Source organism: Hetaerina americana, unplaced genomic scaffold, assembly GCF_022747635.1.
Source record: "Hetaerina americana unplaced genomic scaffold, ioHetAmer1.1.p SCAF_55, whole genome shotgun sequence".
In the NCBI taxonomy this organism is placed as follows: Eukaryota; Metazoa; Arthropoda; class Insecta; order Odonata; family Calopterygidae; genus Hetaerina; species Hetaerina americana.
This window is the reverse complement of record NW_027287150.1, coordinates 3,165,719-3,192,305: the sequence shown is the minus strand read 5'-3', so window position 1 is coordinate 3,192,305 and position 26,587 is coordinate 3,165,719. Positions and strand designations below refer to the sequence as shown.

At 38.9% G+C, this 26,587-nt stretch overlaps 2 protein-coding genes across 2 annotated transcripts in view; one reads left to right on the top strand and one right to left on the bottom strand.

Moving 5' to 3' along the window:
- spin (Protein spinster) overlaps window positions 1-16,940 on the bottom strand; it is a 30,290-nt gene extending 13,350 nt beyond the window's left edge. Inside the window, exons 1-3 of the mRNA XM_071593308.1 lie at window positions 16,385-16,940; window positions 7,104-7,300; window positions 4,431-4,582 (exon numbers count right to left, since the gene is read on the bottom strand). Of these exons, the coding sequence (XP_071449409.1) occupies window positions 4,431-4,582; window positions 7,104-7,300; window positions 16,385-16,649 (614 nt within the window). The 5' untranslated portion in view covers window positions 16,650-16,940. The remainder of the gene's footprint in view (window positions 1-4,430; window positions 4,583-7,103; window positions 7,301-16,384) is intronic.
- Window positions 16,877-26,116, top strand: LOC139694786 (phytanoyl-CoA dioxygenase, peroxisomal-like). The gene is made up of 9 exons (XM_071593309.1): window positions 16,877-16,990; window positions 17,140-17,211; window positions 17,290-17,456; window positions 17,539-17,704; window positions 18,967-19,080; window positions 19,366-19,515; window positions 21,782-21,916; window positions 24,350-24,487; window positions 25,640-26,116. Exons 2-9 carry the CDS (start codon window positions 17,140-17,142, stop codon window positions 25,691-25,693), a joined length of 996 nt encoding a protein of 331 aa, XP_071449410.1. The 5' UTR covers window positions 16,877-16,990; the 3' UTR covers window positions 25,694-26,116.
- Window positions 26,117-26,587: the final 471 nt, after the last annotated feature.

The window sequence follows — 26,587 nt, the reverse complement described above, 5'->3', positions numbered from 1 at the left end:
TAAATAAACATTCTTTTGCTGGCAACTGAAAAGGCTTTCTTGGCCTCATATGGTTTCTCGAGGAACTGAATCATCAGTGAACACTGCTCCGACAGAAATACCCAACATGAAAAGTGAGTGCCCACATCGCCAAACATGATTCTTAAACCCCTCCCCCTCACTCACTTCCACCTACTTTTATCTATTTTATTTTATTTATTTTAAAACATTATTCACATACAGCAGTAGCACCATTTTACAGCGAAAAATAAAACGGAAACATGAAAGAGGACAAAAGACAATGACAGCATAACTATAAACAACAAGAACCGAACATGGATCTGGGAAAATTTTAATTTATTCAAAGAGGTGGGACAAAGCTTGTGTGGTGAAATTGTTGCATGACAAGTTAAAAGGATGGAGAGAGTGAGGGAGTGAATTTAGAAGTGAGAAGAGGCGAAATAAAGGTGAGTGCTTGGTGAGAGATATCCTAGGAATAGGCAGAGATGGAATAGGGAGTGGGTACGGGTGGATTGAGTTGGTATCCTGAAGTTGAAGAGAGAGAGAGAGCAGTTCAGGGCAATCAATAGTCGAGTTTAGGGTTTTGTGGAGGCGTTTTAAATTAGCTTCAAGTCTGCGGTTCTGTGGGTTAGAAATTGATGAAGAAGACAGAACAGAATTTGAGGACATATTGCGGAAATGTGAGACTCTGTGTTTGACTATTTTGGCAAAGAGGTGAGAGATGCAATCGAGGGATTTAAGGTTAGTTGGGGATGAGGTGGACCAAAAGGGGGAGCAATATGATACTATGGGGAGGACAATTGTTGAGAAGTACGGATGGAATGCTATTGGATCTTTAATTTCTGTGAAGTGGTAAAGAAGGCCTAGTAGGGACATTGTTTCATTTTTTACAGTCTGTATGTGGTTGGAGTAATTTAGTTTATGGTCAGTCAAAACGCCAAGGTCTTTCATGGTTGTTACTCTATTTAAGGGAGTTAATTGAGTAGTTGAAAATTAGGGTTTTTTTCAGAGCAAGAGTCATGATGTTGCTTTTCCCAGGGTTTAAGTTAAGCCTCTAGGTATCATACCATAGGGAAATTTCATGTATGGCAAGGTGAAGGTGAGTACAGTCAGAAATGTTAATTTTAATCCCCTTCCTTCTCCATTCAGGCTCAAAAATAAAATTTCTATTCATGATGTACAGGACTGAGAGTCAAAAGCTCTTGAGGAAAACTACATCAGAATAAATACAGCAGAGAAAAGATATGTAATATACTTCCTGCCCCATTCCAATAAATTAAGGGGCCGATTGGCTTAAGAAGTTAAGACAGCCTCAATACGCCTTCCTGAGATCTCAAGCTCGGAATTTAAATTTTTTAAAAGTACTCTACCAGTAAGGGTAGGTTTTGGATGGACACAACCACAAACTAAATAGGTTGTTTCCCCTAAAATAAACACAACCCCACATCCTAGTCTACAACAAATCCCTCTTCATCTCCATATACTTCCTTCCTCCCTTCATCCTGCCCAACATCCCTATCCCATTCCTTCCCTTTGCCTAACATTCTCCCCTCTATTACAGTCTTCAACATCCCACTGCAGATCAATGCGCCCTTCATCCATTTTACCTGCCTCCATAGGATTTCTCCCAACAAACCCCTTTCCTCGCCCACCATACCTAGCACCTCCTCATTTGTCTTCTTTTCGGTCCATTTCACCTTCTCCATTCTTCTCCACACCCGCATTTTAAAAGACTCCAATCTACGTCTATCCTCCTGCTTCAGTGATCAGGTTTCTGTGCCATACATATGGAGCTACGCTCCATATGAAATTGTTTAAGAGTCTTTTCTTAACACCCTTAATTATCAACCCTGTCATCAACTCCCTCCTCCTGAGCAGTCTGAGACATGTATAGGTTGTTCCTACCTTGTGAGTCCATTTAATGCTTCTACATTCAATTTCCTAACCTGCCGCCCCTGCCTTATCTTTTAGAAATGGATGCTACACTTCATAACACCTAAATTATGGTCAGAGTCCGCATCCGCTCCCGGGAAGCTGAGCAAATTGATCACACTGTTCCTAAACCTGTGTCTAACCAGAATATAATCTAACTTTCTGAGTCACCTGGTATTTTCCATGTATACCTGTGCCTTTTGTGGTGTCTAAACCAAGTGTTGGTGATGACTAACCCCTGTCTCCTGCAGAACTCAACTGTTTTCTCCCCGCGGTCATTCCTCGTGCCTAAACCGTAGTCCCCGACCTCATCACCATCTCTTCCTTTGCCTACCGTCGCATTCAAATCCCCCATCACTATCAAATGTTTCCCTGCAGGAACACATGCAATTATGTCCTCTGACTGATCATATAGCCTATCGACCTCTTCCTCCTTGATTGCTCGGTGGCAGGTGTATCTGAACAATTACCAAGTTCATCGATTCTGCTTTTATCTCTACTAGTAATATTCTATCCGTAGCTTGTTTTATAATGACTAGGCTTCTTCCTACCTCTTTTTTCAATATTATGGCAACCCCTCGTTGGCTCTGGTCCCCATCACTGCATACGAGGGTCATCCGGAAAGTAGTACCCGTTCGTGCCGCATGAAGTGCTGACGACGCGAGTAGCCGCTGGACAAGGTCAGATAGCTTCAGTGGCTTGTCTGCCTTCTCTGAGCCAAGTTGCGTGACGCTAGCATTGCCTGTGTTGTTTCTGTGATTGTTTACAATGTTTAAAAAAATTGAGAACGCCGCCAGTTGTGAAGTGAGGGCAGTGATTAAATTCCTCAATGCAAGAAACGTTCGCCCATGTGATATTCATCGCCAATTAAAGGAGGTGTATGGAGACAATGTAATGGACGAGTCGTCTGTTCGGCGGTGGTGTCGCAACTTCAACATGGGGAGGGGGAACACACACGACGATGAGCGTTCGGGGAGACCGTCTGTCATTACAGACCAACTGGTGAGCTCAGTTGACGAATTCGTGAGGAACGATCGGCGCGTCACAATTGATGACATCTGTGAGCATTTTCCCAATGTTTCTCGAACAATTGTTCATGAAATTGTTAAACACCATCTGCATTATGCAAAAATTTGTGCAAGATGGGTCCCTCGCGTATCTCAATGAGCTGGCGGCGAAGGACTATGCAGCAGGAATACAGAAACATGTCACACGTTATGACAAATGCCTTAATTTGCTTGGAGATTATGTTGAGAAGTAGTTTAAAGTATCCTCTTTCAAATAAAATTTTTTATGTTTGTTAATATTTACTTTTGTCTTTTTATTTCACGAACGGGTACTACTTTCCGGATGACCCTCGTATTATTCTATAACTATCACTCCAGTAATCCCCGCTATCCTTCCATCTCACCTTGCATAAACCTAAAATACCTATATTTCCTCTTTATATCTCTCGATTAATATTCTCTAATTTTCTTGACCTCAACATTGTATTGAGACTTCAAGTTCCTTTTTTGACTAATTCTGTCTTCTTTTTCTGTGTATTCTGTCCTGCTGCTGCTGGTTTTCCTTTGCAAGGTTTTTGTGAGATGACAACTGCGCCAGTCTTGCCTCTCCCCCTGCCGGATACGACACATGGCAGATTGGGGCGTGTCCCGTAGTTGCCAGGACGCATATTCTCTATCTTGTCCATCATTATATCCTTGGGAATGATAATTGAGGTGGTTTCCCGTTGCCTTCCTCAATAGTGTTTTTAACGTAACACCATCAATCAATGGCCGCCACACTGGAGTCAGACGCCTTTGCAGCCACCACACTGAGGAACAGATGCTGCGTGGACTACCTTTCATCTGGCTCCTAAACTTTGACCTATCCGGCATGGGTGACCCTACCAGGAGAAATTATCATTGCTCCTACGAAGCAAAGCTGTAAGGGGTCATCAGAACACACAAGCCTTTCCACCACGTCAAGGTTGTAGTCCATAGAAGGGCAATTTAAAATAAACTGTGTTAAATTGTTGCTTGGGCTTCCGAATTAATAGAAGATCTAAGGGCACCAAGTATATTATATTAATATAGATAATTTTTCATTTAATCGCACTGCAATTATATTTTGAACAAGTTTGCTGATTAACCAGTCACTCATTTATCTGACCTTTAGTTAGGTTTCACTGTGTCCAGATATGAGATAGATTACTGCATTCAAAATACACAAACCTCTGGGAAGACAAGAGAAAAAGGATAACAATCAGTATAAACCGTGAAGTTAGTTCCAGTTTGATAAACACACACATTTGTCCCGTGCAGTTACTTGGGGAGGCAGCCAACGCCCTAGGTGATTTGCACCAATGAGGATTAGCGAGAGGTAGGATTTTCAGGGAATTGGGACGGAGGGGTGGAGAGGGAAACTTGGTATGGAAAATTAGCCCAATTAAGAAAAATTAATGCCAAGGGATCCACAATTGGTGGAAGAGCTGAATGAAACGGTGTTCTCCTCACCTCCCAACCGGAATGGCAAAGTAAAACATGGCAAGCATCTTGGAGCGCATGTCTTTAACAAACATGTCCGAGATGATAGTCGGGGCAATGGTGGAATATGATGCCTCTCCGATTCCAACCAAAGCACGGCACGTCAGGAACCACTCGTACGTCTGCAAGGAAACAATCTGAGGTAAATTTGCCATCCATTTAGGATCTGATGGAATCATTCTCACTTGCAATCCTTGCAACGTCATGAGAATATTACTTGCACAATTTCTACAAAGGAATAGGGAGGAAGATTAAATGAAAATTCTAAATGGGAACTTCAAAATATTTTTCGGCATGGAATATGAAGAGAGCAGATCAAACATGCACATATATTTCAACAATGGCACATACAAATTAATACCAATCAACACTTAAAAACTATTAAACATTAATTTTTTCCATGGATCACCAAACCAGATATTCTCACACGTGTGCATGCAAAGTGCATTGATGGTAAACACTACTACCTCCTTCATTTCTTTTCCACAAACTGTAACCAATTGATTTCTCCATTATAAAATTTAAATCCATGGCTATGCAACATCAAAAATTGCAGTTTATGATATTATCCATCATCTTCAGAACCTTTTAAAATGAAATACGCACACCTTTCAGCTCAGAATGAGATGCCAACATTTGATCAATAAGGTCAACATCAAAACTTCATCATTGTTTCGAGCCCAAGGTTCTAATTCATTAAACTAGTATTTTTAAGAACAGGATTAATTTCGCTCATACAAAAGAGAAATTCAACATGTAGACTCATTTTCTTGATTTTGATGACAGAGATAATAACTAGGGAGGTTAAGAAAGGACTAGTGAGAACTTTGGTATGGAGTGTGGTATTAAATGAAGAACACACTTATTTTTCCGCTTTCCTTTATTTGGATACTACCAGTTTCAATTCTTAGGCGTCATCATCAGGTCATAATCCGTACCTGATGATGACGCTTAAGCATTGAAACTAGTAGTATTAAAATGAAGAACAATGGAAAAATACATTGTGTTCTGCATTTAATGAACATGAACTTCCACAAAGTTGTGCCATAAACCATCGAACACATGGGAGTGTGGTGTTGAATGACACATAAACTTGGTAATTGAATGAAGGTGATAGACATAGATTGGAGACTTTTTAAATGTGGGAAAGGAGAAGGATGGGAAATGTAAAATGGCTGGAAAGGAAAACAAATGAGGAGGGGAAGAGAGGGGGGTTGCTAGGAGGAATCCAAAGGAGGCAGGAAAGATGGATGCGGAGCATTTTCATAGGCAATTAGATGTTGAAGGCTGCGAAAGAGGGCGGAAAGTTTGGCAGGCGAGGAAGGGGTATAAATAGGAAAAGCATGTTGGACAGAATGAAGGCGGCTAAAATACACAGAGAGTTGAAGAACAGTGCATTGTTGGGTGGGGAGTAAGGTTTTGTTTGTTTAGGTGAGGCTAAGAAATGTGGGCAAGTTCATTCTGCGTCCATCTGAAAACTTAACTTAAAACATTAGACCATCAAGTAATAAATATAATAATTTCATGAGATTGCCTCTCCAAAAATGTTTCTGAATTTCCCGACAAACATGACATTCCCTTAATTTTAATTTTTCTTGTGAGAGTTTGGAATCTGAAGAAGCAAATTCAGGCAAGCTTGCTTACTCATGGAGGGAGGAGATGAAAACCCTACTCTTCTTCATAGGCACTCTTACCCTACAAAATGGTTGTTTGCCCTCTTCCGAGCCAGCATCACCGCTCTTACCACTGTTTGAGATGCACTGTGCCCACCCGCAAAGTTACGTAGGCTACTGAGTTGACCCCCTTAATCTGAACTGACTCTGCCAGGCATGGATTTAAGGTGTTGTTTTCTATGTGACAAGTACCAGCACAAAAGGTGTAACCGCAGTTTTTAAAGTTCACAGAAGTAGTGTGCGTTTTCACAATTTCAACGTTGATTGTCCCCCCAGTTTGTGTACTGTGCATTCTATCATAGATATCCTTGATTGAACAAATAACAGTGATGTGTTAAATTTTCGTATTAATGGCTAGAGTGCTGAACATGCATTTGCTGTACAAGATCATTCAATGACATGACCAATCAGTCAAGAGCTGGTAAACACACAAGTCATACCAGTCAACACTGTGACAAGTCACAATCATTAATAATACTTATAGTTAAAGAAGAAGGGATATGGAATATGGAAAAAACTATTTATTACTGAAAACATCAATTTATGTTAGCTTCAGTGAGAAACATCATTAAGATGCTGCATAAGAAATAGGTCACAAAAAATAACAAATTAACAATTGAATCGGTATTTGCTGAAAATTCCCAAACATATATTTCTCCATATTTAATTATTGGCATTAATTGGAAACAAACTACTAAAGGCTTAAATTTTCCAAATTGGGAAAATATAAAATTCGCTGGGAATTACTTTCTTGGTAAAGATTAATTGGAACATTTAAACAGTATCAATGGTAGAGGACAATGCAAAGTCAACTGTTTTATTTAGGTGATGAAATTTCTGTGACTTCTTGAGTGAATGAAGGATTGAGTGAGTGATTTAAGGGGTTTGGAGATTAGGAATTGCCTGATGGACTGCACCACTATTTAAGATTGATTGAGGAGGAAAAAGAGTGAGCAAATCATCCACTAACATTCATGTACGACCCCAACAGAGTCGTCAAACTCCAAAGGAATATCCCTGAGGCCATGATGTACTTCCGGTTGTACCTGTCACCAAGGTAGCCAAAGAGTGGTGCAAACACCATGTAGCTCAACACAAATGCAGTCTGCAGTAATCCTCCACTTGCATAGCCCACACCATAGAATTTCAGTATGTCGGTGAGGATTCCTAAAACAGAAAGAAAAACCAAAACCAATGTCAATCAAATGGAACATGAATAAGGACTCTTTATGCATGTGGCTTTCTACAAAAACATCCTCGCAACATTTATTCTTGGCAAAGACCAGTTGGCAATTAGGAACCAAGGAATAAACTAACATGTACAAAAGAAATAAACGCAAAAAGGTTTCCCTCGAAATAACTCCTAGCATCACATTCGCAGATTACTACTCCTATTTGCTGAAATTGCCAAAATGCTATAGTGGAGTGATATGATATTTTAATTCTCAGTAATCTACCAGATGAATAAAAAGAAAGGTGAATACGTATTCACCTTTCTTATCCTCTCCTTTTTACCTTTTACCCCTTTTACCTACCTCATTATCCTTTTTTACCTTTACCCCTTTTTGACTTGTGGCGCTAGCCAATTAATTTCATTTTCACTTTGTTTAGAAAGGTAAACTGTTTACGGCTATTGGAGTTTCAAATTTATTATATATTACTAGCCGTAAGAGCTCATTTCTATCAATAATCTACCAGAAACTAATAAATTGGAATAAGAATATAACTGGCCTTCAAGGGAATCAAAACTAAGAGGAGAATGAGTCTATCCTATGACAGAGGTGGCCAAGTTGTCTGGCTTTGGGCGGCTTTGATAATCTGAATATAAAAATGTCATCCACCAGGGGATTATTAATTCCCAATCAAACTTAAGCATGTTTCTAAGAGTTAAAAATTACAAGTGTGGGCATGGTTGATTGAAAACCCTTCCGTGATTGATAGATTCTCCGCATTATATCACCTGTTGCTCACCAGTGCCCTCGATGATAAGAGAGAGGATACACTCGGATGTGATTCAAACACATGCAATTGTTGGCACTCATTGCATATAGTCATACAATAGCAATGATGAATTGATTATCACCTAATGGAATATTCTTTCATCCACACATCACTGGTTTCCTTCCCTTTAAGTCTTACAGCAGTGCTCTCTAATTTTTTATTTCAATATTTAAAAAATATCAATCCGGTATTCAGCATTCAAATGAGCCATTTAAGTCAGGACAATTTCAAATTATCTATCTAAAAAATGATTATCGGTCTCTTAAATACCCATTAGTACAGATTCCCCTAGTAAACTGCGGCTGCTTAATCTCATATTGTCGTTCGAGGAATTTCTTCCATTAAATGTAGACTTTGGTCAGTCCCTCATGAGTATTATCCCTGCTGCATTGGAGGAATGTCCTTTCATTTGCATTAAAGTATTTTCTTCATCAGTTCATAACTTACCGATGCTTTCGCACCGTCCCACAAGCCCATGTTCTTCCTTCCGCTTACCAGCTTAATTAATACTCACCCTTCAATGTAAACCTTCAATTAACGAAAACATACTGCTCAATAAACCCCTCTGCCCACTTTTTCTGCCTTCTTTCAGATTACCTTTCGAAACTTTGTCTCTCTTCAATTGCCAGATTTCAATCTTCATCGTTTGTCTTCCTCTCTGTCCAACTTATTTTCTTCACTCTTCACTCAACTCACAACTGAAACATCACCCATCCACACTCTTATTCTTGCATTGACGTTTCAGATCCATAAAGTAATTTATACTCCACATTGAAGTCAGTGCGCACTAATTTTTCCATTCCTTCTTTATTATTTGTGACTATCATTAATACCATTTTTAAAAAAGAAATGCTTCTCATATGAATTTTATTCTTCTCCTCAGACTACTAAGCTCATTCTTCTCCAAAATACTGCCAATGTTTGAATCTGGCTGCCCCAGTTTATTCCCTCCTATTGTGAGTCTTTAGCTAGCCTCTTCTACTCCTCGAGTATTTCTTGTATTATCAGTAATGAAATTGAAATTACTTTTAAAACCTGCATTCAGTAATGCAGCATGTAAGGTGGCTGACATTACAGGATGCCCTAATTCATCCAGGAAATTACGCTACTTGGCATTATGTCAATGAAACATGTAACGGAACCAAGTATTCCCACAATCCTCCACCTCAAACCTTACCCTCTTGCTCGTCAATCATCCCCCACATCCCTCCCTACTCCCCTTGGAAGACACTGAAACAAAATGACTTCCACAAGTCTATAAATAAGCACATAAATTTCACAATTGCACCAATGTTTATTTTAATTAACATAAGTAAGAAATAGAAAACGAGCACTAATATTCTTTGAAGTAGGCCAGTTAGCAATATCCAAATATTCAAATTTTTTCTTACATCACCATTTACTAATTATCAACCTTGCATACTTTCAGAACATCCATTGGGCAGATAATTATTCTGCAGATAACCATTGACCAATTTACTGTAGGTACACCATTCCTTAACACGAATGTGTCTACTTCAATTGCTGCCATAATGGGCAATACCGTGATGATGACTGGTCTAATTGGTCATCAATTTGCAATGATGCTTGAGGAAGCTCTGGTTAGTGTTCCACTCCGGCCAATTAACGTCATCAGTTCAATTGGAAATGAAGAGTCATAGCAGGTATCCAAACACTTAAGACAAAGGAATTACCACTTCAAGGATGTATGCATCATTCATATTTTACATTAAATAGCACAGAAGCACAAAGAAAGTTTTATGCAAAGCAAGTAATAAGTCTGCTTATGCTCTTTGTTTTTTGCCATCCATCTAGGAGACAATCAGATCAAGGAATTTTAACTCATGAATGAGCAAAAAAATAACAGTCCGCATTGGTGGATACCCATAACAGCAGACAAGAATGACAAACAATAGTTCACATTCAGCACATCTTTGAAACGAACAAGTGTACAGTAAAAGCATTAAGTAGTTTTGAGCGACAACAGGAAGATTTCCAAATAAATTTACTGAAGGGCATTTCTACGCAATTGAAAGAATGTTAATATTTAAGAAGTAGGATGGCCGGTGAAGGACTAGACAAACTTCTTTGAGCGGCTAAGCTCCCATGACTGGTCGAATGTTTACAGCGATTACTGTTTTGACGACAACTTTCTCTACTTCTATTCTACTTACCTTGAATACTTCAATTTCTGTTTTCCCATTGGGCCAATTAGGTTCAAAACCTCAGTTTTATATCATAATAAGAAACCCTGGGTTACCGATGAAATTCGTAATCTTGCAAGGTACATGAAAGATTTAGCAGCATATTTTAGAAATAAAACTGACTCCTTCAGTCAACACGAATACTCCACTATGAAAAAGGAATACAGGACTATTCTTTACAATGCCAAACGATCATATAACAATTCCCGAATTACTAATGCCTCTAACAAATCTAGGGAAGCCTGGAAAATTATTAATGAATCCAAATCTATCTCAAATGTCAACTCTGACATTGTACTTCGTAATACTTCTGGAAAGCTCAATCAAAATACTATACAGATGGCATCCTCCCTCAATGAACATTACCTATCTCAGATAACTCCTACAAATCAGTGTAACAGTGGCAAATATCCCCTTATTTCCAACTCTTGTAACTCGCTATTCTTATATCCCTGTTCGGAACATGAATTAACTAAGGCAATGTCCAAAATTAGTAATAAATACTCTGCAGGTCTTGATGGAATACCAGCCACTATTTTTAAGAAATCTTACGAGGCAATTAAGCATCCATTATTATTTTTAATTAACAAATCTCTAAAGGTAGGGAAATTCCCTGCCACCTTGAAAGTAGCGAAAGTCTTGCCCCTTTACAAGGGCAAAGGACCTAAAGATGATATGAATTCTTATCGGCCCATTTCATTGCTCAACCAATTCGGTAAAATATTCGAATTGATTTTTTACAATCGCTTAATATTATTTCTGGAATCCCATAACTTACTTTCTCCCAACCAACATGGTTTCAGGAAACTCAGGTCTACATCTACAGCTATATATCAAGCAGTTAACAAAATAACTTCTGATCTTGACAATAGATCTGAATCTCTTGCCTTATTTTTCGATTTTTCGAAGGCGTTTGATGCTGTCAATCACAACCTCTTACTTCGAAAAATTGAATGCCTGGGAATAAGAGGGACTTCCCTAGACTGGGTTAGATCCTATCTCCTGGACAGAAAACAATGTGTAGCCTTAAGTAAACAAGGAAGAGAGTTCCTTTCTCCAGTAAAAAGTGTTCTATGTGGTGTACCCCAGGGATCTGTCCTGGGCCCAATCTTGTTCCTTATGTACGTAAATGATCTACCAACATTACTGAACTCTGTACCAGGCGTGCTGCCTGTCGTCTATGCTGATGACACAAATGTCCTCGTGTCTGCCTCCTCTGTAGACACACTAATATTAACCTCTGTTTCCGTTACCCAGCTGTTACATGAGTGGTGTCTCCTCAATTCCCTCCTCCTCAATGTTAGTAAATCTTCTTTAATTTACTTTGCTAATAAGAATAAATCAGCTGCTTGCATAACTGTAAATATTGATAACAAACTTATTGTACAAAAAAGTAAATCATGTTTTCTAGGCATCTCTGTTGACAGTCGTCTGTCTTGGGATGACCATATTCTCAAACTTCGTAATAAGTTGAGTTCACTCTGTCATCTTATCAGATTCATTAGGCATACCGTCAATACTGAGGTCTTATTGTCTCTTTATTTTAGTGAATTTTACTCTCATGTTGTTTATAGTATTCTTTTATGGGGCCCTACACCTAATGCAAATATTATATTTAAAATTCAAAAACGGATCATCCGACTTATTTGCTTTGCTACTCATGCAGCATCCTGTCGTCCCCTCTTTAAAAAATTGAAAATTTTACCCATCCCCTGCGTGTATATGTATTGCGCATCTTTGTATGTCAAAAGCAACTTCTCTAGTTATCTTTCCAATGCCAACGTCCACAATTATAACACAAGGCATTCTGCTGACCTCCACCAAAACTTTGTCAGAACCTGTACCACCGCCCATGGACCTAAACATATGGGCCTCAAGATTTTTAATAAACTTCCTAAAGAACTGAAAGCACAACATAAGCTGCCTATATTTAAGCTCAACCTTCAGAAATATTTACTCTGTAAAATGTTTTATTCTATTAATGAACTTCTTGTCCCATGAGTTTCTTTGTATTTAAACATGTACTTAGTATTTATCATTCGTCGTATTATCGTCGGGGGTACCTCAGGGCGTCGGGGGTACCTCAGGGAAGTGTGATCGGGCCGTTACTTTTCTTGATTTTTGTTAACGATTTGAACCGCGAAGTGAAAAGTAACATTAGGATGTTTGCGGATGACACGGTGATCTATCGGGAGATATCTGGGGATGAGGATCGTTTTATTCTAGCGCAGGATTTAGATTGCATTACTAAATGGTGTCCTAACTGGGGATTGACTCTAAATTATAATAAATGTTCAGTGGTAAATTTCTTTAAAAGATCAACGGGATTTGCTTACAAATTAGCTGGAGGTGACCTAGCAGTAGTTGATACGGTAAAATACCTAGGTGTCACATTCACTAAAGACTTAACTTGGGGGACTCACATACGTAAAGTCTGCGGTCAAGCAAATAAAAAATTGGGATTCATTAGACGCATTGTCGGCAAAAGTGACTCAAAGGTCAAGGAACGTTGTTACCACGCTCTTGTAAGGCCTCATTTAGAATACGCATGCAGCGTGTGGGACCCGAGTGAAAAAGGTCTCATTCGGGAAATTGAGAAGGTTCAACGCCGGGCAGCCCGTTTTGTAAAAAATTCCTACGATAAAACGCAAAGCGTTACCGAAATGCTCATGGATTTGGGGTGGGAATCATTAGAAGAGAGACGATTCAATGCAAGACTGAAATTATTAAATAAATTCAGATCCGCATGTTTCAGCACCGAGGTCTCGCAGATTATTCGTACTCCTACATACATTGGTCGCTTGGATCATGCATATAAAATTCGGGAAATAGATGCCAGGACTAGCCGACTCAAGGACTCCTTCTTCCCACGGACAATACGGGATAGCAACTGTAGGATTATAGATAGTAAAAATTCCACTTGCCACCCTCAGTGTCTAAAAAATAATTAGTTCTACTTAAATGCATGCTCCTCCACTAACCTTATGTGTTTTGTTATAATAACCCATTCTTTCCGCATGACATCATTCGTGTTCTGTTCATCTGTTTTTAAGTTTCCCTTTCAGTCCCTCTTCCCTCCCGGCGGGGGGAAATTCCTGCTACCTGCAACGTTGGGTCGAATTCCCTTCCTTTTACTGTCTCTTTGGGGGGTAGAGTGTTTTGTGGTGCATTTTCATGTGGTAGTGATGTTTCACATTCTTGCTTGTTGTGTCCTGGCTTGCGTGTTTTAGGATGGCTTTGGTGCTGTATCCTGGGGTGCAGTTTTTTGTTGTTTTGCGGTGTATGTGTTTGCATGAGTATTGGATGGAGGGAGTTTTGCATGAGTGTGTGCGCTGCTGGGGTGTAATTTTCCGTGTTGTTTTTTGCATGTGGTATTTTTCGTTTTTACGGTTGGTGACCTAACACCCCCCGCCACACGCCCTTGCGGCGGCTTGCGGGGTATTATGTAGATGTAGATGTAGATTTCTTTATAACATTGACGTGTCCTATATCTGTGCTTGTTTTTTACAATTGTACAAATCTGCTGGGCAAATAAAATTACTTACTTACTTACTTACTTAATCAATAAGAGAATAATAAATATAATAACCCAGAAATAGAAAGCTGAGCAGCTTCCAACATCAAATACATTGTCTAGGCTGAGAGTCTGTTTCGTAAAATACAGTTATTTCTTCAGTTTCCGTTGCATGTGGACAATGGGAGTGCCACAGGAAATTACGTATATTACAAGTCTCAGATTTATGGAGCTAAAAAAGATTAAATGAAATGGGCACACAAAGTACCTAATCAAGTGTTTTATAGTAACCAAAAAAAGAAGTCTATGGACGGCGGTAAACGATAAGGATGTGAAAATTAAATAAACCCATTCAGAGGAATTTCAGTTGACTGAAGACCACCATAAATGAATGGAAATTCCTCATTAACAATTACGACCCCATATCCTGCGTCCTTAACTCCTACATTCTCGCACCTTCCTTCAAGATCATGCATCACGCCACTTTCAATACTCTTATCAGTTTCTTTTCGGTATAATATATGCAAAGCCTCAGCGAACAGTTCTCTCGATTTTCTCTACGCGTCATGGAGGCCGCATGTCCCGGGAAATAGCCGCGTAATCCTCAGAAGATTTGATTTACAAGGACACAGGTATTGCTTAATGTTGCCGCAGAGCTGGTAACAATATGAACAAAAAGAATATATTGCCACATCGCATTATTTGCGTCTGCCTGCCCCCACTCCCACAATCTCTTTACCACGAGATCATTCATTGCCACGAGATCTCATCAAAGCGGGTGGGGGGCTAAACCCTTCCTTCTTAATATTATTGCACGACTAAAAGACTTGTCTCCTGATGTAATTCATTCGAGCATTTGTATCTACACCATGTATTGATTACCCACTCTACGAACGGATGCCACGGCATCGTTCAATGAACTTACCAACTAGTAATCAACTTCTGCCCACGACTTAGCATGAAAACTTTGTCAGACACCGGAACAGACGCATTTATAAATAAGTTTAGGGAAAAATCGCGAGTGTTTAATGAAATCTCACGCATAACACAGTGGCAACAAATTTTCCATACATCCTAGACAGAATTCAGGGAATTTATAGGGGGCAACCAACAATACGACCTTCGTTGCCACTAGCGAATAGACACAACCTAAGTACGCACGAGAGAAACAACGGACGCAGTTCCACCGACGCCTAAGTAACCCCTTGACAATTTATACCATAATCTATCGTCTTGGAGTAAATTTATGATGGCTCCTGACACTCACTGTATCTTAAACCCCGACTAACATGACACCAAAATATCTTGAAACCCCATACAATGAATATAGTATTGCAATAGCTCACTCTGCATTATTACAATTACTCAATACTCGGCACACTTTCTAATCCAAACAAATAAGTCTCCGAGGCATACAAAGGTCCATGTTTAAGTTTTCCTTAGCATCCTTATATAAGGTTCCAGTTATTTGCCCCGCATCTTTGTAAAACTTTTCTTCTTGGCCTTCCTATTTCTCGAGTGATAAGGAGGGTAACATCCTGGAAATACTAAGCACAAAGCATTGGACAGCTCATTGGAAATAATAATTCAGTTTAAAATGAGATGAGAAAAAAACAACCATAGCCTTGAATGGATTTGAATAATTATTGATGACTGTAATTCCTAGCCACAGAAAAATAATTACGGCCATCACACAGACTAACGCGCTTACGGCTTAGAGAAGGAAATGAAAATAGAATATTATTGGTGGCAGTAATATTCCTGACAAGGTAATTTATAATCGAATCATCCCGTGAAATAACTCCTTTCACCCATTTGAAGACAACATTTAGAGGAAATTGGCCTAACTAGCCGGTGTCTTAGAATATTGGCTAGGTAAGTAATGAGCTCGAATATTAGGAAGGGAAGACAGGCACCAAAAGGTAACACATGGAAAAGAGAAATAATAAATCGTGCCACGTTCGCAAAATGTCAGAATTTTCACACCAAAGCTTTAATAACAAGGAGCATTCATTCGTATCGTGATAAAAAAGGTACCACACCGGATACTTCTAAGATTACTTCAACAACTTTGAATAATAAGATACAAAAAATTAAATCAAGAGCAGCATCCACTGTCTTCTCATTGAATTGCGAGGACATTTGGAACAATAAATAGATCATATCGCATATATTCCAAGATATGCCACGGCACGATTTGAATTCACGCGATGCAGGCAGACAGCGCTCATTGGTTGTGAGGAATCGTACGATGTAGGTCAACGTCACGGGTGTACGAATTGGGAATTTTCATTACCAAATATTCATACAATGTATACTCCAAATCGTGTACAACGATACAACAGCACATAACAAATAAATAAATACACAGATCGAAAACTCAACGTTTCAGAGTTAGGAAACTATGAATTTTCACAAGAAATAATGACCCCAGATTTCCTGCCGGCCCGGGAAGATTCACAACTTAAGCAATAGCAAATTAGAATTACAACTCCTAATATGTACTCCGCTAGAGTAAGAAAAATTATTTACCTGCAACTGTAAACCGGTCCATGTAGTTGATTAAATTAACATAGCACAAAATAATCACAGTTATCCAATGCAGCTTTGTCATTCCTGAAGTCCTGGCACGCATTGTAATAGAGTCACCCGACTCGTCTACACTGTTACAGTCACTATTTCTCACAAGTTGATGATGAGACTCATTGGGATGAATACCAACGCTTCCAACGGTCGCTGTTTCCATATTGAGGATTTTGAAGGTGTGCCTATCTGATAAAATATTTTGAGCAGGCATTGGCAAAAAACTGTGAGATCAGTGATACCAGAAATTCGAGATAACGATCACTTATTAACTGTCCTCGGTAACGCCCACTAATCCCCTGAACGCCTTTATGACGTGCATCTGGATCACTGATCCACGCACTTCTCCTACAATTCATGCATTTTCAGCAGTTGAATGAAAAGCCGTAGAGGTCTCCACTGTTCCCTTAAATAAATTGAAAGCGATCACATGACCAAAACATATGCGATTGCGGTGTTTGCAATCACTTGTGGATATCAACAAGGAAGACTTATCAGTTCACGTTGAATGCTGAAGCACCTATTATCTCGTTGCTGTGGATTGGATTCCCTAAGGTAAGTTTAGCAGTGTGAATAAACTTAAAACGCAGTAGAGTTAGTTACTCAGACCATTAAGTATGTATAATTGAGAAATGTGGAATAGCACAGTCGTATTATGTGGAATATATCTAATAATGTTTTTTTTTATCATTCTCATACAACAGATGAACATGACGTCAGAGAGATTAAAAACTTTGCATCGCCATTTAAGCTGTAGGCAACCCATCATAACTGCTGTATCCTTACTATTTAATATGCATGAAAAATAATAGTGACATTTCATACAGCTGTGCATACTCCTTGACCTATTCTAGTACCCAAATCAGGTTTCTGCTGCCACATATCCTACGTACACATCAAACGAATTTCGCTACACATTTAACAACAATAAACTGACTAGGAGCCAGAGACAGTTTTATGAAGACAACGGTTACCTGGTCATACCAGGCATAGTAGATGATGGCCTCATTGAAGAATGCAGGTTATATATTGTCCCATGAAATGATTCTTTTGTTAAAATTCCTGTTTTTATTGTTAAAATAATGCCCTTTGTTTGTGCGAAGGTTGCGATTTCTGGATTACTGTGATGGACGAGTGCCGAAAGGAAATGTCACCGTAATGAAGGACATTTCCCTTTTAAAAACTAATGCCAAAGGAGAGTATTTAATAAATAAATTGCAAAATATCGTTTGGGATGAAGTGTTCGCAAAATACTTCCTTTTAGATAAGGTAAGGATTTATCTTTTTTTTACCCGAGTTCTTGAAATCCCAGTAGAGAATATATTTTGTGCAATGTGATGGGAAAGGTCTGGAATGTAACCACTTCTCGGATTGTGAAATTTAAAGTACTGCCTCTAAAGGTTTCTCTTCAGTAATTGCGTGTGTACTTAACTAATTATGACATTCTCTCATCCTGCTCTTTCCTTTTCAATTAAACACAGCTGTGGCATTTTTCCAACTTTTTGGTACATTTCTTTTAAGCAAAATATACATGTACTAATATTTTATAGTATTCGTAATGTGTAAGTAAGATATCAAAACTATTTTTGTTTTTCGTTTGTTTTTTGGCAATTCATAACAAATTCAAAGAAATGATGTCACAATTACTTGAGCGGTCACATCCCACTAATATGCTAATATCCAAACATGGATATTCGCATATTGGTGGGGTGACTTGAGATTGTGTACATTAGGACAGATGTTACTCTTTGCTTTTCAACTCATTTTTAATGTAGTTTGTTCCTCATTATTTATTTTTCTTTGTGAAAACCATAAATAAACATTAGTTGCAAATTTGTTGTCAAATACGGTTTGATCTTTTTTTTAATGCATCCTAAAGTGTTGCCAGTTACCCTGAATTATTTCAATTCCATACGAAGATCCATTTCAGGCTGTGTAAATGAGTATGAAAAAATATTCAAGAGCCATACAATAAAGCTACTGAGGTGTCCTCTTAAACTCTGAAATTTTCGGGGCTGTCTTAAACTTTGTGAATGATTTTTACTCTTTGTTTCATTGTGATGTGCATTAGCAGATGACTCTGTTAAAAGTTACTGTAGCGGCATCTCCTTCAGTTTACTTCAATTTATCAAAAGAGTGTGACACATTAGTGTTTAAAACGTTGGCCTTAACATGATGGACCATGGTGCAATGCACACGACTGAAAATAATGACATGATAATGTATGCACAAAATTGTACAACCTTGATCCTTAAAAGCCCATACAATTTCTTAGCGTAAGAGGAAGCCTCAGGAGCTTTACTGGCCAAAGCACTTTCGCCAGTAAAGTTTGACCTGACATCAAAGGGATCCTATAAAAGGCAAATAAGTTTTACTCTCGGAAATTGTTGTGTTTCAAAGCATATCAGCAGACTACTCTATTAATTAAAGTTGCTGTCACAGCATTTCCGGCAGTTTCTTTGGATTATGAAATATGAATACTTAAATTTTTTAAATCAGTTGGTGATAATGCAACTCATTTATTTATTCAGATGCTGGATTATGTGGAATGTTTTACTGGGCCCAATATCATGGCAATGCACACCATGCTGATAAACAAGCCTCCGGACTCGGGAAAGGAGACTTCCCAGCATCCTCCTCACCAGGTAGGTCTATCTCTGTCGCCAAATTCATTCCTCTGGTTTTGATCATTTTTTTGCTCAAGAAAAGTTACTCGTACATGGTGTGATGTGCAATTATTCTTCCATTTAAGGCCTTTTTGAGAAGGTTTCATTCCTCTGAATCGTGACTATCTAACCATATGGTCACTCTAGGCCACTGTTGGAAGAGATGATTTGTCTTTGACCACACTTGAAATTATGCAAGCACTAGCAGTAGCTAAAGATCAAAAATGGGCTCTTCCATAATAGTGTTTCTTTCTCTGACATCAGGATTTACATTACTTCCCATTCCGCCCTGCGGACAGAATAGTGGCATCATGGACTGCGATGGAAAAGGTCACCAAAGATAATGGGTGTTTATTTGTTGTGCCAGGGAGCCACAAAGGGGTCTTATTGAAGCACGAATATCCAAAGTTGAAGGTATGAAATTTAATACTCTGTAATGCATAATCATGCTCAGAATTTTTGTCTCTAGGAAGTGTACGAGTGCTAAATATGCATGCTAGGCTCTAATTATACTAGTATTGTATATTATGATTATATAATATCAATTCTGTTTGTGCCATTATAATTTTTCGAACTGTAAAAGCAATTCCAAAGAAACTGCGGGAGATGCCGCAACAGTAACTTTTAACGGAGTCATCCGCTAATGTGCATTTTAATGCAACAATTTCAGAGCGTAAAAATCATTCGCCTTGACTGGGACTCGAACCCAGATCCCTCAATATCCGGTCGAGTGCTTTAGCCACTTAAGCTACCGAGGCGTCCTCTTAAACTCTGAAATTTTGGGGCTTTTAAAGGAACTAGATGTTATGACGAAATACCGTACATACAATGTCACATGCATTCGTAGTCGTGCGCGAGGCGCCACTGTCCACGAGGTTAAAAGCCAACTTTAAACACGTATGGTGTTCATAACATCTAGTTCCTTTAAAAGCCCCAAAATTTCAGAGTTTAAGAGGACGCCTCGGTAGCTTAAGTGGCTAAAGCACTCGACCGGATATTGAGGGATCTGGGTTCGAGTCCCAGTCAAGGCGAATGATTTTTACGCTCTGAAATTGTTGCATTAAAATGCACATTAGCGGATGACTCCGTTAAAAGTTACTGTTGCGGCATCTCCCGCAGTTTCTTTGGAATTTGTCAAAGGGAAAACACCATACGTGTTTAAAGTTGGCTTTTAACCTCGTGGACAGTGGCGCCTCGCGCACGACTACGAATGCATGTGACATTGTATGTACGGTATTTCGTCATAACATCTAGTTCCTTTAAAAGCCCCAAAATTTCAGAGTTTAAGAGGACGCCTCGGATATTGAGGGATCTGGGTTCGAGTCCCAGTCAAGGCGAATGATTTTTACGCTCTGAAATTGTTGCATTGTAAAAGCAATGTTTAAGAAAGAAAAGGGCATTTTTATGAGTCTCATTGCTAGCAATTTATTGGATTGTCCTTGCCTTACAGTTGCACTTCACCTGTTTGCTTGAATTGTTTTTCATTCCATATGCTTCAAAATTTTGGATTTTGTATTTGGACGACTCTATTAATGTGGTTATTATTGAGTTTCTAAGTTCAAGGCTTTAAATGGTTATTCTGGCAAATGAGGATCCATAATCGTCTTTGCAATTTTTCCAAGTTCACTATATTAATACCATATGTCTGAATGGTGATTATTTAGCAAAGTTAATTATCATGCTCACTAAATCTACTTATTAAATAAACCAAAAAAATGCATTGGCAGATGGATGTGTTGGTAGGTTGGTACCAGACTTTCAGTTGTACCACAGTGAGGCCTGGGGGTCGCCAGAAATATGTCATTGATTACGCTCCCATTCACTTGTAAGAAATTGGATGTAGTCAAGAATAGACTGTGACAATAGTATGGTTTTAAGAAAGATTCATGTTAATTTGGTTAGAAATGATACCTCAGATTTTTTTTCAATTGCTTAAAATCAACTTATTCTCTTAAGTGCACCTTGAGTTATTAAGAATTATGATGTAATTCTTTGACTGAATAAGAAATGCATTGTAGCTATTGCTTGCTGCATCCTTTCCCAGATAAGGTTTTACCAGCCACTGCATTTCGACTGCACCAGCAAGCAACCATTTGTTGGATGGCTGATTTAGACTGACAAATGATCTCGTGCCGCTCTCACTGGAGTGTGGAATCACGCCTTCCTGGAAGGCAGGGAGATCTAAGATGCCTGCTTGCATTACTGCTTCGCATATCTTAGATACTTACAAGTAGTCTTCTGTTTGGAAGTCCACCAGCCATCGCTCTGTCACCTATGGTGCATTGGACCATTGAAAAAAAGAAAATGCAGCCAAACTATTGGCATGGTGCCAATGATTAAGGCACCAGGGAAATTCAAAGTCAGGCAATGCCTTAAGATGTGCTCAGCCTGAATTGCTTCGCTGTGGTTCAGAATTAAAGCATGAATATTCTCAAGGGGGGAGATAAATAAATCCTCATGCTCTGAATGTAGAACTCACCTTCACTGCAAACCCTTTGGTTTTGGCACAGGCTGTGCCAAATTAAGGGCAGGGAAAGTTTGTGAGTCCTAATCAAGACACTCCTCATGCATAATTGAGAGAAAATATATTTTTCATTGAAATTTGAAGGAATGGTTGTGGTGGGGGAAGTATTATTTTCAGTTCTCCATCCCTTAATGTTTCCTCTCGCAAATCCTTTAGTATGGTGTGAACAAGGCGTACCACGGAATACAAGGACATGAAAATGTGAAGAGATTGGAGCTGCCAATGGAAAAGGGTGACACTGTGTTTTTTCATCCAATTCTCATCCATGGCTCTGGCATCAATAGAACAAAGGTATGATAATGGTTAAGATACCCTCTTTAGACAACTTGTGCCACTCAAATACTGTGGAACGGCTTAAGGCAGTGTCCCCATAAGCCTGCTTGATCATGTCGAGGGTCTCAGTTGCCGTCTTCCCGAGTTTCGCACAAAACTTCATACCGTTGAATAACGTTGCTCTAAATTCAGATTCATTTTGTTTTTCGATGCGGACAAAAAACTTGCTTCACTAAAAATGGTGTCCTCACTCAACGACAGCCCGCAGGCGACTGAGGTTGGTGTCGGTCTGTTGCTAAGAGCCCCCTCCACCTTAACCTGCCAGGCAGACCCCCCTCCACCGCTCCGTTCGTGGCAGAGAAAATCAGTCCTACCACTTTTGGGTGCGACCCTGTACTCTGTATCAAAGAGGCAAAATAAATGCTTTGATGAGTATTATGATCTATACATTTATCGATTAATCACGTGGGTGTGCATTTAGCTCCGTGATTGGTTTTGTGTCCTCTTTGGAGTTTGATGGGATCTAATTATCCTCAGCTTTTTTTAGTTCTAAGTTGTGCTCATGAAAGAAATAAGCAGTTTTTTATGGAAGGATAGGGTTAGGCTTGATGAGTAAAATTGGGAAAGTGATGTAGCAGTTTAGATTTAGAAAAGGATGAATGTGAGCTGGATACGGTGATGAATGAGGAAGAATTTTAAAGTGAAGTTCAATGACATGGAGAGTAAAAATTAGTGAATGGTGATGGATAATATTTGAGACTAAAGTTTGTCAAAATTCAAGAAAAGGGTGGATGAGTTATAGTCATCATCATCAATGTTTCAATTCCAAGATTGCTTTGCCGCAGCCTTCCACTCTTCTCCTTTCATTGTCAATGCCCTCACCTAGTATGAATGTATGTCAAGTGGGGAGAAGTTACCCTGGTAGCCTCTCTGTTTTACATCCTCCTCAATTTGTCCCCTAAACTCGTCTCTTGGTCTTCCTTTTTGAGGTCTTCCCTCACATTATGTTTCTAACTACCCATTGTGCCTCAAGGTCTATTTCCAATCCATCCTGTTCCTGTCTTTGCCATTGAGTTCTCCCCGTGCCGTCCTTTCCTCTTCTGCAGCAGCAGTTTACCCTCGCAAAGTGATTTGAGGCATCAATCCGTGGTGAAATGTTGCAATCCATGACTCTCCATTTTTTATATTGGCTGGTGGTTGAAAAAATACCAAGGAATTCATCGTTGTTAATGCATTTTTGTTATATGATAACATGTGTATTGTTATTAAGAGTTCGTAAACTGAAATGAAAGAGTTTTACAGTTAGTGGTTTACATCAAATTTCATGTTGATTTTAGGTATGTAGTTCAAAAGTTATGGAATTCAGTGCAATTATGCACATAAAACCCTTATCTGTTCAAAAATGGGTTAGCTGCCATGTTACTGCTACACAACATAGGAAAGTCACTATTTTAACTATGACATAAGAAGGAGCACTATTAGTATACCTCATATTTATTCAACTGTAACTCATAGGTATGGCTAATTATGGGCAATTGTGGACAGCTTGTCATCGAATTATGTGGCTCAGGGAGACATACGTAGGTATTTATAAACAGCAACAAAGTGGAGCACTCTGATTTTAAAATGTTTCATGGACTGTTATGATCTAATACAACATTTCAGATAGTGAATAACACTGTGTAAATAGTTGTTCTGGAACCATAGTGTTTCAGTTCCAGGTCTACCTGTAATGCCACGTGGTTGGCGGCCACGACATCATTGGTTGGAGCGTTGCACAGAATGAGAGAGTCATATTCGCTTTATGAGTCTTTATTTAACCCTTTTTAAACAAAGGGGTTCAGGCACTGGGGAGTAGGGATGAGCAAGCAGGGCAAGGTTGGGCATCGTTGGTGTGGTCTTAGGCTCGACCAACGGACTCAGAGGCAGGGTATCAGGGTAGGAATGGGTCACTGCTCCCGGATCATCTCACTTTATCAGTCATCGAGATAGCACGGCCATCGCTCCATTCGGGGGGAAGGCGGACGACTTCATGGTAGCAAAAAGGGGGGGGGAACTCAGTAGTGGACGTTGTCTTGTTTGCTGAGTGGTACTCCTCCTTGGGAGAGATGATCGTTAGCGGGGATTTCTGAGAAACCCATGCTACACCAATATCAAGAACCAGTGGCACTAGGGCCAAAGAAACAAATTGGCCCATCACTGCTATCAAGTAAGGGTTTGAATGTCACAGCAGGGAATAAAACGCGAGTGTGAAACATGTAAAACCCCTTTGCTTAATTCCTGTCCCATAAACAAATTGCCAATTCCCTGTTATGATAAATATGATATTTCGATGAGAGATTATGAAATGTTCCTTGGAGTTAAGCTCTTGTTACTTATTTCATTTGCTCCGATTCTGACATCAGGGCATATTTTGAGAAACCAAATAATCCTTTTAATAATTCTTCACAGGGATTTAGAAAGGCCATATCTTGTCACTATGCAGCTTCTGAATGCGAGTACATTGATGTCCATGGGACTATACAGGAAGAGGTGGCAATGGAAATTGAAGGCATGGCAAAGAAGATGGGCCTCGTCATGGATTTCCAGGTAATGAACATTTGCAGCAATTTTCGTCACTTTGTCCTTAAGCAATAGATGATTTCAATTAATTGTGAAACTGCCCCTGAAAATTGCTTTATCATCATTAATTTTAAATGTCAAAAGTGATCTTTAGTATTTTTATAAAATACATTGTTTTACTGGAAAAGAAAAATATAATCAAATGCAGCTTTTGGGATAGTGAAGAATTTTTTTTCTCATTTGTTGGGCTAATCTTTTGCCAATAGAAATGAGAGAAAATTTTTCAAAAGACCAATTTTTAATGTACACAATGTGACTTTAAATGAATTCCATATCTCGTGATAAGCTTTTGGTTACGTTGGTCAAACACATTAGGAAGTGTTGTTTTACTGGTAATTAATGTTTCTTTCGAGACGAAGCCGAGTTTAAGTTGATCAAAGAAATGGAATGAGATTGAATAGGTACATCTTTGATAGCCAATACCTGCCTACTTGATTTCACTCACTCAATGTGTTCCCATTCAGATTAATGCGATTGGCTGAATTTCATAGCTTTTCAAGGCCAGGAATGGCAGACTTTTTGACAGTTGCATGACAGTAATGTTCCTTTGCTAATGGTTGTCGACAGTTCAACTTCTCCCCTTTGAATCATCACACCATAATGACCATTGCTCTTCCGGAATGTTCAATTTCATTAACCAAGTATCCTCTTAATTTTAATCTAGCTCTGTGTTTCATATTTGTATTGCACTAGATTGGTGCGCATGCAAGTCAACAAATATTAAAGCATCAGAATCACTTCACCCATAAGGATCAAAGAATACAAATAAATAAAGCAAATATTTTTTTCTGTATTCGACATCAATGTGTCTCCATTCTCTTTAATTGGAAATTTCATTACATAGTCATTTTGAAGTCTGCATTATTTGAAAGAAAAACAATCTTGCTTATGATAGCTGATGTCTACAATGAGTGCGAATATGACCCAGCTCTTGGGAAGGAATGTGTTCTACTAACTTTAGTTTGCACCACCCTTTGGGTGTATACTATAAGCGAGTGTATTATAATGTCAAGTGTGCCATTAACATCAATCTTACAAGTATAACTTAATGCAAATTTTGTAATGAGTAAATATTCGGTGAAATAGTTGTTTATATAAAATTGTGGTATCTTTTTTCAGGATGTTTGGAAGTACAGAAGCAGATTAGTTCGAGGTCAAGCAATTAATTTGTGATCTCTTATTTTCTTGCCAAAGGTCAGAGTTTTAAGACTTTGAAAAATGACATATATGTATTGTTGACCTGGGAAATATTTTATGACTTGTTATGTGTGGTCTCAGTTGGTATGACCTACTTTGTGATATTTGCGGGACTTATCACTGATAATTGTGGCTTGCATTAGTGAGAAGGAGGTAAAACACTCCAAATGGATGGACGGTTCTCTATTCCTTATTGAAACTGTAACACATCAAGCATGCATGAGTACCTTGAAATAAAAACTTTTTATTGTATGTAATATGCATATCATCATATCGCATGGATTGATAAATTTTGTACAAATAATTAGCAGTTAAAAGTCTATTTTTCTAAAAAAACACTTGTTATATTGAGTGATTGACCACTTTAATTATTAATTGTAACGTGGAGAAAAAAATAATAAAAAAACTTCCAAAAAAATCCTAATCGTATGATTTTTCCTGCAAATTGCTGTTGTATGTGCCAGCCGCTGATATGCCGTGGGTCACATGTCAGATAAGACCTCTGTAAATGATGAGTCTGTCCAGAAGAGGTTAGTTTGGGAATAAGTAATGATCCTGAGGAGGAGGAGTCAGGTGCTGATGAGTGGGTGATGTTAGATAGGGTCTTTGACCCTCATGGGTCAAAATAAATGAGGAGATGAAGGGAGGTGGATTGTCTGGGGAAGGGGACGCTTCTGAGGGACACAGCTGGGGGCTGTGAGCCTCGGTGAACCCAAAGGTTATTTGACATAAACGAATTTCAAATAAGACTGGCATCCTCATTTATTTGGCCAACCCCTCACTTAGGAAGATGTACGTTCTTTGTCGCCAATAGCTTTTTTGAAGAAAAGCAAGATATGACAATGCTTTCTTGCCAACCTACACTAAACA

Excerpts from the sequence above, each read along its gene's own strand:
- LOC139694786 (XM_071593309.1), top strand. The coding sequence starts at position 17,140 with ATGAACATGACGTCAGAGAGATTAAAAACTTTGCATCGCCATTTAAGC. Across the intron at positions 17,457-17,538 it reads GGCCTCATTGAAGAATGCAG|GTTGCGATTTCTGGATTACT; the intron begins GTTATATATTGT and ends GTTTGTGCGAAG. Across the intron at positions 19,081-19,365 it reads CCCAGCATCCTCCTCACCAG|GATTTACATTACTTCCCATT; the intron begins GTAGGTCTATCT and ends CTCTGACATCAG.